The 15,045-nt window shown below is 46.4% G+C and overlaps 1 protein-coding gene across 1 annotated transcript; it reads right to left on the bottom strand.

Annotated features, from left to right (window-relative positions):
- Positions 1-10,619: 10,619 nt before the first annotated feature.
- DFJ58DRAFT_849897 (uncharacterized protein) lies at positions 10,620-11,954 on the bottom strand (the record flags this gene model as incomplete). Its single annotated transcript, XM_041393732.1, has 10 exons — positions 10,620-10,668; positions 10,721-10,777; positions 10,823-10,954; positions 11,046-11,099; positions 11,300-11,357; positions 11,455-11,608; positions 11,671-11,704; positions 11,725-11,763; positions 11,822-11,864; positions 11,915-11,954. 10 exons carry the CDS (start codon positions 11,952-11,954, stop codon positions 10,620-10,622), a joined length of 660 nt encoding a protein of 219 aa, XP_041234790.1.
- Positions 11,955-15,045: the final 3,091 nt, after the last annotated feature.

Genomic DNA, 15,045 nt, shown 5'->3' with positions numbered 1-15,045 from the left:
AGAGACGCAAACAAAGCTAGCACATGTGGAACTTGAGCTGAAAAAGACGAACACATTTACATTACAAGCTCACCTTGCAAAATAAAGCACGTGAGATTTTATCAGGACTCTAAAACAGTCCCCTATGGTCGATCCTGTCGATGGGCCGAGTCGTCGCATCTCACGGAAGTGTTTCAGCAATCCAGACTGAAAGACACAGTGCAAGGACCTCCCAAACAGTGTTGAGCATCCAAGTGATTGAAATCAGAGGCAGGACATCCCCCACATATCCAAAGCCGCACATAGACGTTCCAGAGAGTATCAGCTCCTCTGGTAGTTGTCCAATGAGCGGCGTTTTTCAAGTCGACAAGTAAAGCTTACCCCTACAAAATTCTTGAGTCCTATTGCTGTGAGCACTCCGCAGGCGATGTTAACAGCCAGGCAGATGACGACAAGGGAGATAAGCATCCTCCTAGATCTCTGATACATGGCATGCAAGCGAGCAATCATGATGACTTGCATCGTGTTTCAGTCGAGTCAATATCACTGAGGTATTGCAGCTCACCACCCAGCATGGCAGTTACGACTACATTTGTCCCATTCCTTGCATAGTACATAATATTGCCTGAAACACCCGATTAGTGATCACCCTCGTAGTAGGACCAAACGCTGCGACTCACACCTATTGAGTCATTATGTCGAGCCAAGTTCAATGTTGAGAATCTCACTCACCCCTACGCATGAGTGTATTCATTGGATAGGAATGAGATGATTCTGGAATACTCACTGCATCTGTCTCGGAGACCGATGGTGAAACATCTGCGTGCAGCCGGTCAGAAGAATCGAACACAGTGCATATGAGACATACCCAGAACGTTGATACTGACAACGAGAGATGGGCCATTAGTACAGTGCGAACTTGTTGGCCTCAAACACATACACAGAATATGGTATTCCAATATAGCGTATCTAGAACATTTTGGAGTCAGCACAACTTGCCAACCACGCTATAGGATAATATGAGGTACGAACAAGCAAATACATCACAGTCATGAGAGACCAGCGTTGCCTCTGTCGCGAATTTATTGTATCCACCTGTTTTTCTTTTGACTCGGATATGGGACTGTGTCACTCACCCAGATCTGTTCAATCTATGACAGCATTCTTAGCAGGTTGTCTACTCCGGCAATAGCACCGACGTACCTCTTGTCCGAGCATTAGGACTGGAAATCTGATGAGAACATGAGCGGTTTTCGAACACAGTCCTGCTCACCCCAATCGTATACCACCACGACGCCGGCGGCAACTGCGAAACCGCAAGTCAATGTTAGATCGAGATATCACCAACTGATACGACGAAATTATCCCATAGCTGAAAAAAATATTCGAACTGATGAACGGCCACCAACTGGGATCGGTAGAGACTATGGTCATGTTCGAGAGATGGGTGTGAGCGAGTGGGGGATGTTGGGGGTTATAACGATCTAGTGTTCGTGCTAGATATACCACCATTTCAGCGCTTGTATCACTAAAATGGACATGATGGAGATGGATATTTGATCCTGCTTCAAGACGTTGACTAGTTGAAGTATTGCGGTGCGAAATGAGCAAAAAGTGGAAGTCCTCGATTGAATCAAAGTTGATTTTGTATGGTAAACCAAGATCACGCACAGGAAAGATCCACACGTTGGTGATTCTGGCAACTCATTTCCAACACCGATCTTCGGGCCAACACCGATCTTCGAGGTGTTCTTGGTGATGAAGATATAGATCCTTGATTGATCGAAGTAAGTATTGCAAATGTGAAGCAGTTCGATAAAGTTGATTTTGATTTGCAAACCAGTTTCACACACGCGAATGGTTAACATGAGGAACGTTCCACTCGTCGCAAGTGATGTCAGGTTCTGCATGAAATTATGTATAGATTGTGAATTCTCTCAGCCTCGCGGTGGCATCACCTGAGGCGTAACCATCAGTGAACTCATGAGTCCGTGATATGGTAGTCATGAGACCTATAGACCGATACAATTATGCTTTTGCCAAATATCTACATGTATTCTAGAATATATTTGTGTTGCTCATAAATGACCATTGATCCCTGCAAATCTACACTTCGAAGAGGCGTTAATAGTGGGAATCAATGTAGTTTTCTAAACTCGCTAAAGCGCTCGGTAAAGAACCGGTTAAGCGTTCTAGCACAGCCAACAACGATGGAGTCGGCCGGCATCAAGTATCGGAGCTCGAATACCAATGCCTGCTGTCCGCCAACGTGTCCGCCGTTCTGCAAGGCTTCAAGCAGACGCTCGAAGTCGCCCAAAGGCGATGGAGTTACCCCCCCATCCATCCACATCCCGTGGAAGAGGGAAGGCTCGAGGACGTGGGTCCAATCCCACTCATAATCAGGCTCCTAGGCCTGCCGGACCGAAGATAATCGTCCATTGGACCAAACCTTCAGATCTCCACCGCACAGACACTCTGGTGCGGCATCTTTCCACTAATTCTGCAGATGCTCGCGTACTATTCTACGAGGGGAAAAAAAACCTGCTGCTTCTAACAATGATGAGCGTCCTTCTGGAAAGGACAAAGGGGAAATCCATCGGTTCTTGGCGAAACTGATCTTTGAGAAGGACTCGGATTATTCGGCGGCATATGCTGAGGACCCAAAGAAATTTGACGTCGCGGTGGGCAACCGCATTGTATCGTAAGTGGTTTCTATCACTCAGATGACTGTAGCTACTTATTTAATTCTACAAAGTCTTAAGAAGTCGTTCAAGGAGCAACTCAACAAATTCAACAAGACCGGTGCTGGCGTCACCCCCCTTGATGAAGACGCAGCAGCTAATCTACACAGTAAGTGTTTGTTTTTTTACCGTTGTTTCTTATTTTATTTTATTTTATTTTAAGAACAAGTACTGCTCGAGTTCCCATGGTACGACCAACTCCACCCCATCCTGTTTTCTAACCCGACGTGTGGCGCCAAAATTTTCACCTCCCAGCCGGGAGTCGACCATGCCGGGGACTTCTATGCACTTATTCATCCACGTGGGGGGGCTGGTCCCTCCACGAACACAGAGCCTCCTGGCCCTCAACTCCTTCAACCGGACCCTCGACTCCTTCAACCGGACCCTCACCTCCTTCAACCGACCCCTCACCTCCTTCAACCGACCCCTCACCTCCTTCAACCGACCCCTCACCTCCTTCCCCCAAACCCTCAGCTCCCTCCCCCAAACCCTCAGCTCCCTCCCCCAAACCCTCAGCCCCCTCTCCAAGACTCTCGGCTCCCTCTGCCAAACCAACTTGACACTGGCGCTCAGCGCAGTCCCCCAGCTTACCTTCCCCCTTCACATCACCCCCCTCCTCATTTCACTGGCGCCGGGGGCAGTCCAGTTGATGACCCAGATGGTGACCTCTATGATGACCCTTACGCCGATGACAACGGCCCTCTCTCTGCTCCCCTTGGGAACGCGCTGGATGTGTTAGACGGAGACGTCAACATGTACGATGACGACGATGACGACGATGGGGTGGAGTACAACTCCTCCCGGTGTCGTGTCGTCAGCAGTCCCCCCAAAGTGGTGGGACACAAACGGCAATACGCAGCCTCTCCTTCTCCCCCTCCTGTCCAAACTAACGCCTTCGTTCTCCCGCGGAAGCCCCAGACACCGGCATACCATAGTCGCATGGCGTTTGGCTCTGCCTCACCTGGCAGCCAAGCACCACGTAGACCTCCATCATTTGCTTCATCGTCGGGGATATCCCGCAGCCGCTCCACTCCCTCATCCACAGCATCCTCGTCCTATCAATCGACCGACTATCGCATTTCGCCGACGGCATCCCAGACATCACTGTCTGCAAAGCCGCAGAGCTCGGCCGGCTCGAAAAAGAAGAGGACTTCGGCGACGGACGTTGAGGGCCACCTCAGCATGCTCAACGACGAAATTCGGAGCATGCAGAGTGACATGTCCGAGCGCCAGGGATCGAGGAACGAGCGTTACACCATCAAGATGAATTATCAATCTCAGAAGAAGGAATTTCAGTGGCGCTGCGAGTCTCGTTCGCACGATGTCCTCCTTTCGGCCACCACGCATCAACGCGAGCAGGAGGCCAAGGACAAGGAGATTTTGCGCCTTCAGGCTGCAGCTGCCTTGCAGGAAAAGGAGGCCGAGACCTGGCGCCTGAAGATTCAATACGAGACCATGATCCGTGCTGGTCCCTCAACCTCGTCACCATCAGTTTGAGTATGTGTTGTTGTTGTCTTGTTTTTTTGTCCTTGTTGTCATGTAAATTGTAGCATGGTGTAGTTAGTTTGCTTCTTGATTTTGATACATACATTTTACATACATTTGTTGAATCTCTTGTAGTAGTAACATTTTACATACATTTGTTGAATCTCTTGTAGTAGTACATGTACCTTCTGGTTGCCAATGTGACCCTGGTTCTTTCAAGTTACCCTTCCCTATGTTCAGCTCTTGAGTGAGGACTGTCAAACAGTTGATCCATCATCCTCAAACGAGAAGCTTGCCCTGGAGTACCCTCATAAGACCTGTCACCCACAACTTCATCACCATCGGGATCCTCAATCTCTCTAGCTGCAAATTCTCTGGCCTCCCGTTCAGCCCACCTCTGAGAACGGCGGAATTTTGGATTCTGCTCACGGTGGTGAGCTTCAAATCGGATGATCATGTTGTGCAAGATGATGCAACACATAATCCAATGGACAGCAATCTGAAGCTCTCATTCGGTGTGAATATTGAGGCGAAGCTCTCGGAGGGATTGAAACCGCCCCTTAAGAGCAGCAAATGCATGCTCAACACGTACACGAACCTAAATAAAAATAAAATAAAAATAAAAATAAAAATTAGTAACCAAACCATCACAAAAAATCACAAAATATGAGCACACCATGGAAAGATTGTAATTAAATGTCTTCTGGTCCTTGGTCAACCTTCCATTGCGGGGCTTCTTGAAAGGGACTATGCACCACTTCTCAAGTGGGTATGCACTGTCAGCCCAAACCCAATGGTCATCTGGCAGAAGGGTTTCATGCTGTTGATAGAGACAAGTTGATCGGAAAGAATAGGCATCATGGACACTCCCGGGATGACCAAGAGCATAATCGACAATGACAAGGTTGTGAGGCATAACAACTGCCTAAAAATATTTAATTATTAATTTAATTATTAATCATGAAGGGAGGGGAAAAATACCTGGCAGCCAAGAGAATAGTTAGATTTCCTATCATAGAATGTCTCACCAAAATGAGCAGGTTTGGCATAGAGGTCAACTGTTGTGCCATCAATAGCTAGAATGCCATTGCGCCACTCAGGACAAGTCTTGGACTCTGCAAATTGCCGAGCAAGCTCAGCATCTTCTGAATCGGGATGTGGGAAACCAACAAATTTGTCATGCTGGTCGAGCAGTGCAATCATTACACGATTAGTGCAATTCACAACTGACCCAACACTTATACCTGCCCATTGGGCAACATCCTCAAGAGAAATCGCATTGCCATAGTGGCCAGCACGATTAAGGAAAATAGCAAGCTGAATGGAAATGGGAAGTTGGGGATTATTGGATCGGTTGAAAAAGATATGATGATCAGAGATTTGATCGAGGATGTCGTCAAAAATGATAGGGTCAACACGTAGCTTTTGCCGAAATAAGTAAGGGCAGTGTTTCTCGTGATGGACAAGCATGTGTAGCTGGGGAGCTCGTGGGGGAGGCTCATCTGGCTTGTTAAGGACACGAGCCCTTGCAACCTCATCACGAAGAGCTGCGATTTGGTGCTGAAGCCGATCGTAACGTGCAGTGATCTCATCAGAATCCATAGATCCATCAGAAGATTCACCGGAGGAGCTGGGGGAAAGGGTGGGAGAAGAGGTGATGTCCATGCTTGAATCAGAGTTGGAATTGGAGTTGGAATTGGAGTTGGAATTGGAGCTAGAATCAGAGCTTGATTCCTGAGCTTCCAATGCATGCTGATATTGGAGTTGGGCTAATGACAATGCAGTTTTATCAACTGCATGAAGGAGATCTTTACGGCTGGATGGGCGAGGCATGATGTGGCTTGAGATTGAGATATGTGTTCCCTTATCATCCCCCTAACTGATCAGTGCGATTGATAAGCGGAGTTTCAATCGGAGTTTCAAATTTTACCACGGTCAGCGTGCTAAGTCTCACTCGTCGCAGATGACAGCGACCAAGCTACCATCCCAGCTGTGCTGCCCTCCCTGGATGCTACCACTGGCAACTGGTTCCAATGTGCCTTAGTCTATCACCTCCCTGAAAATCAACATTCCTAACAACAACGCCAATAATACCACGAATGTCATCAACTTTCACTCCCCTAACAACAACACCAATACCACTATGAACTCCATCACTCACGCAACGTGCAGCGCCAAAATTTTCACCTCCCAGCCGGGAGTCAGCCACGCTGTGGATTTCTATGCACTTATTCATCGACGTGGGGGGCTGGTTCCTCCACCCATCAAACTACTGCTGGCACCCAGCTCCCTCCCCCAAGCCCATACGCTACTGGTGCTTGGCCCATTCCCCCATTCCCTCACCTCCTTCAACCAAACCCTCGCCTCCTTCAACAGGACCCTCAACTCCTTCAACTGGACCCTCGACTCCTTAAACCAAACCCTCACCTCCTTCAACCAACCCCTCGGCTCCCTCTGCCAAACCAACTTGACACTGGCGCTCAGTGCAGTCCCCCAGCTTACCTTCCCCCTTCACATCACCCCCCTCCTCATTTCACTGGCGCCGGGGGCAGTCCAGTTGATGACCCAGATGGTGACCTCTATGATGACCCTTATGCCGATGACAACGGCCCTCTCTGCTCCCCACCACCGGTTGCTTGACCCATTCTGTTGTCATCAGCCCTCATCCCACTCCCCCAAGCACATGGGCCACTATTAATGAGTCCCCCCTCCCCTCTCCCCACAGCACATGTTTTTTTGTTCACTCATGCACTTGTCTGATGGGTCTGGTTCCCGGTACTTATTCATTGTTCCCCTCCTCACGTAGTACATATAGCCTGCTGGAATTCTGTTGTTTGGGCAGGTAGAGACTGACAGACTAGTTACTATATTCCTACGTCCCTTATCATGCGCGCTACTCACATTATCACTTGCAAATGCACAAGTATGGTTTCGAAGTCCAATCTGTGCTGGCCATCTATGGCCGAGTTTGTTCTCAAACTTTACTGATAGTTTACCGAGTCTTACCAAGTCTTAGCGATGTTTTAGCGAGTTTAGAAATCAACTCTGAGTCCCATTAATGACAAGGTTGAAATATAGCAACATCATAGTAGACAATACGCAGTAGTGCAGTGCCCTCACCCATCAAGCTCATTCTTATTTTGTCTTATATATGGTTCAGTTCCAAGACTATCTAAAGCATTTTAACGGAAAACCGCTTTGGCAACTAGGGGTCGGCGTTGCCGACTTGTGACCGTGCGGAGCGAGTGCCTTTTTATTGGGGATGCAATTAGTCATATGGCTGAGTTAGGATCAGCTATCGACATTTCGAATACAGTCAATGCACTTCATGGTCGACGTTTACGAGGTATGCATGATATTGAGATGAAAGGATATATAGTTCAATGGATAGCTTCAAATAGCTTTTATTGAAAATCTAGTACGACGACGTGGAGTGTGTATGATGTTTGTTGAGGATGAAGCTTTGAAGGCTCTGCGGACGAAATCTCAGCTCTGTTTGCAACGTGATTGGTGAGTCGCGATGTCTAGTACTTATGCGATAACGACTGACCTTTTTGATATGTGTAGGAACCAGGTGGAAGCATCGAGGAGTTAAAGGGAAGAAAATAATTGGACCGCACTCAGCATTTCAGACCCTAATATGTCACGAAATCCGTGAGAATGGTATATTCCGGATTTCATTATGACGCCTTTTTTCTGAGTGTGTTGGATTGCCCTTGATACCATAACTGATCAGATTTGTTTGGTGTTGTTTTGAATCTGCACGTCACGCAACATTGTAGGTGACCGTGCTCCGCACGGTAATGACCGGCAAATGTTCAGGCCACGTGACTAAGAGGCCAGGTTGAGGTATGGTGACATCACAATGGACAGGGCACAGTAGTCCAGTGGCCTCAACTTGGAAGCCTACTCTCATTTTACCTTATATATAGTTTCATTTTCAAGGCTATCTAAAGCATTTTAACGGAAAGCCGCTTTAGCAATGACCAGCAAATGTTCAGACCACGTGACTAAGAGACAAGAATGAAGTGTGGCGACGTCACAACGGACAGGGCAAAGTAGTCCAGCGGCCTCAACTTGCAGGCCTACTCTCATTCTACCTTATATATAGTTTCAGTTTAAAGTCTATCCAAGCCATTTTAACGGAAAGCTGCTTTAGCAATGACCAGCAAATGTTCAGACCACGTGACTAAGAGACGAGAATGAGGTGTGGCGACGTCACAACGGACAGGGCAAAGTAGTCCAGTGGCCTCAACTTGCAGGCCTACTCTCATTCTACCTTATATATAGTTTCAGTTCAAAGGCTATCCAAGCCATTTTAATGGAAAGCCGCTTTAGCAATGACCAGCAAATGTTCAGACCACGTGACTAAGAGACAAGAATGAGGTATGGCGACATCACATTGACAATGGATAGGGCACTTTGAAGTAGTCCAGCGGCCTCAACTTGCAGGCTTACTCTCATTCTACCTTAAGTGTAGTTTCGGTTTAAAGGCTATCCGAGGCATTTTAAAGGAATGTCAGTGCTGTTTATTGCAGACCAATGAAATCAACATTCCAACACAGCGCACCTAGATGGTATCGCAAAGTTAACTTGGCTTGGTAGCAAGTACATTAATAACAAGTTGGGTGCATTGATATCTAACACAAATAAGTTAAACGTCTACACATGCTGCAGCAGCCAGGTACTGCTCGACGAACTTGAATGTGTGGTCAGTCTGTCGAAATCTATGTTGGCACGTAGTATGCATCTTGTATCTTATCTTTCTGAGACAGCCCTCGTGAAGTGTGAAGGTGAATTCCTTTTCATGGACAGGCTATCATCTCATACAAAGGAGGTTTTGGTGCAATGACTACCAATAGGCCTAGTTAAGATGGACCTCCGAGGAAAAGATAGTACTAATTCCGGGACAGTGAAACCTTTGGAAATGTTGGTGAGTTCCACTCAGTGTACTCTGGCTCGTTAAGACAAATAAGACACCTGTGAGCAGTGATGAGTACTTTGTCACATTGAAAGTGATGTGGCGCACCCGTTCCCCGTTCAGCTGGCACGTCTGGAGAGCGCGCACTGTCATGCATGGTATGGAGTTCATACCATGACATATACAAATAGCAGTATAAAAGGGGATAAGTAGAGGAGTGTACAAAGGATATACTTCTTACTTATGTAAACTTTGTTTCTATTTATTTAGTTGTATTTGTAGTTTCTGTCTCTTTCCATTATTTGTTTATGTTTATTCAGCCACTTGATTACATCAGTGAGCCACTCAGATATGTTTGTAAGCATGTCATGTGACTGGTAATATTCTGATTTGTAAGGACTTTCCATGACTCATCATGTTTTGTCATGATTCGTCATGCTTTGTAATATTTTACTCATGTACTTTAGTAAGCAGCTGATTCAGCACACCAAAAGGCTTGGTTTGTAAGCATAATCTTACCAATCCAGTGATGACTCATTGCTTAGTAAGGATGGTTTCTAAAATGTATATAAGGACTCCATTCTCACATAATATATTAAGTTTTTCCCCTTCCATTCTTTTCCCAAACCGTGTGGGAACATAGGAATTTGAAGTCAGGAGTTTTCCCACTTTCTGTCTCAACACTGTGAGATCACGAAGAAAGTGAAGGCCTATGAGTTGCCTTTGAAAACAATCATATTCACTAGTCTAGATTGATTGTATACTATCTTACAGGGTGCGCCTATACAATAATCTATCGTTTTATACATTGTTTTACATATTTGTGCCACATTCAGTTCAGAGAGGTCCATATTACCTACTAGGTTTAAGTTTACCTCACAAAATATATATACTCCTTTACTATCAAGAAGTGATCTAGCAAAGAAATAATTTATTACCCTTTGGCCACCCACAAACACCACATTATCAACCGAGAAGTAGAAAATCTGTTGACCGTGAACTTGAGGAGCTGGCACCTTAGTCTTAAAGAATACAATTGTGATAGTCATTGTATTCTGATCAACATATAAGACCCTCAAGTAAGAAGACAGCGTGTAGAGGGCACGTATGGAGGTTGAGATCTTGAGAACACAGCCTGTTTAACAAACAACTCCTCAGGATCATCCCTGTCCAAAGCACTACGTCATCAATGACCACGAATGCCACAAATGGTCCCTCTCGTGCATACTCAGCCAGCAGACCACCACTCAAGTGTGTCCAGCTTTGAAGTAAAACTGGGTGGATTTGGGTACTCAATGATAAGACGATCTTGAATGTAATTCCCTGCGGCAAGTCCTGTGAGTCTCTGTGGCACTTTCCAAGAACTACACTGGTAGTACAAATGCACCTGCTGGTGTCTCCCAAACCAATCTTCTGCCACCCCTCGGGCGTCATCACATACCAACTCGCATGCATTCACTTGCTACTATGTCCAATGGCAGTTGTGTAAAGAGCTAAACACCTCCGAACTGGAAAGACGTATGGACGAAAAGGCCTATGATCCTGCGGTGTAGTATATCAGTACTCTTGCTATCGTCATTAAAAAAACACTTACATATCACCACCACTCTCTCTGCCCATGCCACTCACAGCGCCAGAATGCCTTGCATTCCTGAGTGTGCACGGGACTAAGAGGAGATACTAGTCGTGGACCCACATGAGGTCGCCTGGTTGGAGAACAGTGGCAGGGCAGGTTGCAGATGCTTGATTGGCCTCTGTGGGGGTTGGATGAGATGGCTGGATGAATGGGTGCAGGATGCGCGAGACGGTTAGATGCACGGTAAGACGACTAGATACACGTCAAGATCATCAGATTAAACAGTTCTCAAACAAAGTATAAAATGAACGAAGGCACCTGCTCATAATAATCTGGCACTCACATACTCCATCGACTACGTCCTGCTAGAGGAGATGATAGAAGAGGGGCAAGAGAGCTGTGTAAGCGTCAGCTGTTATATCAACAGTCAGTGAGTGGAATCAACGGTTAACATTTGAAAGAAAGTGTCCCTGGCACGAAGCAATAAGAAGTAGCAACTGAAGGCTGGGAAGTCGAAGAAGGAAATCCAGGAAGTCAGGTCGAGATGTGTGTGTGTGTGTGTGTGTGTGTGAGGGGGGGGGGGGGAATAAGACAGACTGAAGCGTAAAAAGACTGGAGAAAGACGGCATTGGAATAAGGGAAGAGGCACAATCATCTGAACAATGAAAAGAGAGAATGAGTCCAAAAAATGGGAGCGAAAATGAAGGAAAGGAATGAAAAGTGACTCAGGAGTAAGAGCGTTCATGCCTCACGCCAGAAAGTCGGGAATGTGTTGGCATTGACGTTGGCAGTTGATGATTTGGGATTAGTTAAATGGATAGTATCGACGTGCTGAACTGGCGTTGAAGGCAGGTTCCAGTATGAAATCTGAATGGGTTGGAATTGGGTGTTGACAAGGCGGAGGTACTAGTACTAGTAGTAGTACCACAAGGGCGTGATACAAACAAAAGCAAAGTTTTTGCGCATACCCTGCAGAGACAGCTGTAACTTATACCACTGTTACTAGTAGACACAAAACATACCAGTGAATAAGCGAGTCGGGGGGCTGGCGATGTAGATATCTAAAAGTAAATGGCTTTGCGCGTTAGCATGAAGGAAACAAGAAGGAACTTAAAGTACTTAGCAGGACTCGAACTTGAGAACTCTGCGCCAATCGCACGAGCTGATAACCGTTAGGTTATGAGCACTTGGGATTACCTTATACAAGCTTACATATAGCACCCTGTTGATCCGGCAAATGCCAGGATGACATGTTGTAAATAGATCTTCTCTTGGACGCACTAATAGCTAGCGCTCAATGACAAAGTGTTCACTGTCAATTCGATTTCATATCTACCAATCTACATAGCACTAGCATGAATAACAATAACTATGTCAATGCCAATGGAGGACTTGGAAACCAAAACTACGAGGTGCGTTCATTTCTGATATTGGTCACTCACCAATCATCATTCTACAGATACCTTGACATCTTCTTCAACAATACACCAAGACCTCGGGAGGTGGTGTTCAGAATGACGGAGAGGCAGCTCGTCACAATCATTTGTTAGCTACAACACTAAAATTGTTGAAGGAACTTATGTACGTTACCTGGGCTGCCGTGTGACGCCGCGTGCGTCAACTAATCTATCAACCGGAGTTGCCATTCCCCCCCCTACCCGTTGTGGGTAACACACAAAGGTGACTGCAAGTCAGATGACAAGCAAACACTCTCTATGTTGGGTCTTGATACATATGCCGTGTGATATGTTCGACCCTTAAGGGAAGCAAAGAAAGCAAGGATCCATGAAATGATGCTGATCAACCCTGATCCAAGGTGACAAAAGGGCGATGTAAGCGCGGAGAAACACGCTCAAGGCGCGCACAGGAAGTGAAATGCGAAATGCGCGAAGCGTGGGAAGGCGAAAAGGCGAAAAGGCGAAAAGGCGAAAAGGCGAAAAATGCGAAAATGCGCAGAGAACAGGGATGGTAGTGCGAGCAGTGGACAAGTGTAGAGAGATGATAATATGGTGTAATGTGCGGATATAGATAGTTACTGATACTGCCACTAGCTTTAGACTGATGCTAGGGCCTTAAGACGACGACGGACGCATGCATTGCATGGAACTAACTGCCAAGTACATGGTGGTAGAAAGATGTGGTAGGAACGTGGTGTAAAACGAACATGAAGTATGTAGTTCTACCTAAGCGCTCTCCCAGGGCTCGGAGCCGAATAGGGAGCGCTCTAAGTATGTAAGTGAGGTAAAGTGGATGTAAAGAGTAAGGGTTGCATAACGAAATACAAAGTGTAATAGGCTAAATATGGTCTGATAACGAAAAGGGACACACCTAGGAACTGGTTGGATGATGGATGGATGCTCCTGGATGATGCGCGATGGAGTGCGCTTAAGCGTGAGAAACGCGCTAAGCGCGCACGCGGGAACGCGAAACGCGAAAGCGTGAGAAAGTGTTGCGCCTATGGTGCGCTTTGCAGGAGAGCTGTGCATTGTATGCGCAAATGACTGGAGACATAGCAGAAGTTGTGTATGGAGTAGGGCGACAAGTGCGAGAGAAACGCGCTAAGCGCGCGCGGGAATGCTGCGCGTTGTGGGAAAGTAGCGCGCCTATGGCGCGTTTCGCGGGAAAGCTGCGCGTTATGTGTAAAACAACTAGAGACATGATAGAAGTCGAATATAGCTGATGGTGCAAGTTGTGCATTGAAGGCCAATTGTCATGAGTTGTGAAAAGGCGCGAAATGTGCCCATATGTGCCTGCAGAAATGTGAGTCTCTACACCAGTTCCTCTGAACGAGTCGAGAGATCAGAAATGGAATGCAAATGACTGCTATTTAAAAGAGATGGACCAAAGTCAGATCTATCTTCCATCTCGACATCAACATCATTTTGTGGAATTTCTTGGTCAAGGGAGTGTTGTGAGTCGGCAAGATTGGAAGTATCAAGGACGTGGGCGGTAGACCCTTGCCTTTGTCTTGTTGCATGCGATTGGCGTGGGGCAATTGGTCTCGGATGGCACATTACCTTATGTTCAAGTTTACATGAGTTACTACTACTACCAACAATAACAGTTGTAACTTACGTGTGAAGTGTTCGCAGACAGGTCGCCACTGTGGTGACGAGGCCGCAAATTTGCAAGCATGCGGCATCTTTGACGTGTTCCTGTCTCTTCTGAGTTGCATGAACGCTAGACTTCTTATATAAAAGACAGGATGCACGATGCCTGTTGAGTCCACGAGTGTCTGTTGCCCTCTCCCAAGAGCAACCTGATGCACCGCACAACACCATTAACAGAAACAAAGCAGAGAAAAGGGCAATAATCCAACTTGAACTTCGACTCGGATATCCTGCGATACGCATTTGTGGTGCTTTGGAGGTGCTGACGAAATGCAGCTCCTCCCCAGTTGAACTGGCTTGGAGGCAGTCACGGTGGCCGTCAAGTCAAGACTCTGAGTCTTTCAGATTTTGTGCGGCAGCTTTGAACGTTTATACAAGCCTGTTGGACTCCAACTCTGATGTCAGCAAGTCATGGTTGACTAGCGATAAGGTTAGGCCCGGGCTGCAAAGCTGACTCGGACTCAGAGTTGTTCGATTTGAATACAATGATCAGATACTCACATCTACGCTCGTACCATGACAGGTTCAGGTGCCATATTTGTGACTTAATTTGAGCGATGACTTCAGAACACTTCGAACAGCGGTAACTCGTGGTAACTTGTAGTAAGCGCCAAATTGTCAGTGTCAATTTGCCATTCGATTCCGAGTCAATTTGCCTTGCAGTAAGTGACGACTTTGAGTCTGCTCTCAGATTTTGGAAGTTCACCTTCTGCAATGATGCGTCAGGTTCGTTGAATTCGAATTTGAGTTGCTCTGACTGGCAGAGCTGAAAAAGACTCGAAGGTCAGTGACAGAACTAGTAGTAGCCTTAGTAATCAGCAATCAAAATTTGCGGCAAGACATTCCTTCCTGATTGGGCCAGTTATTGTAGTTATCGACACTTACAGCAGTTATCCTGAACTTTATTGCATCTTTTGCGTCATTCTGTCCTTTGCACATTGAAATATTAACACTTAATATTTAATAATCTCTGTACCAACATGTTGGCACCATGTTGAACGATCATCAATTTGGGTGTTGCCGATTCGGAAAATGTATAAGTCAACTTTGAGGGGAAAGTGGAACGCAACTGAGTTCAGAGTCACTGGTCAGACCAAATTTACAATGAGTAATTCTCGATCACCATTGAAGTGCAGCAATTGGTCTTCCCTCAGTATTCCTCGGTTTGTCTACTTAACAATATGTTGTTCACAGCACATCCACTCATATCTTGCACTCCAGACGACTTGCCAA

The sequence above is a fragment of the Suillus subalutaceus genome, assembly GCF_016647625.1.
Source record: "Suillus subalutaceus strain FC151 chromosome Unknown DFJ58scaffold_599, whole genome shotgun sequence".
In the NCBI taxonomy this organism is placed as follows: domain Eukaryota; kingdom Fungi; phylum Basidiomycota; class Agaricomycetes; order Boletales; family Suillaceae; genus Suillus; species Suillus subalutaceus.
The sequence above is the reverse complement of the archived record's forward strand: the minus strand, read 5'-3'. Positions and strand labels throughout refer to the sequence as shown.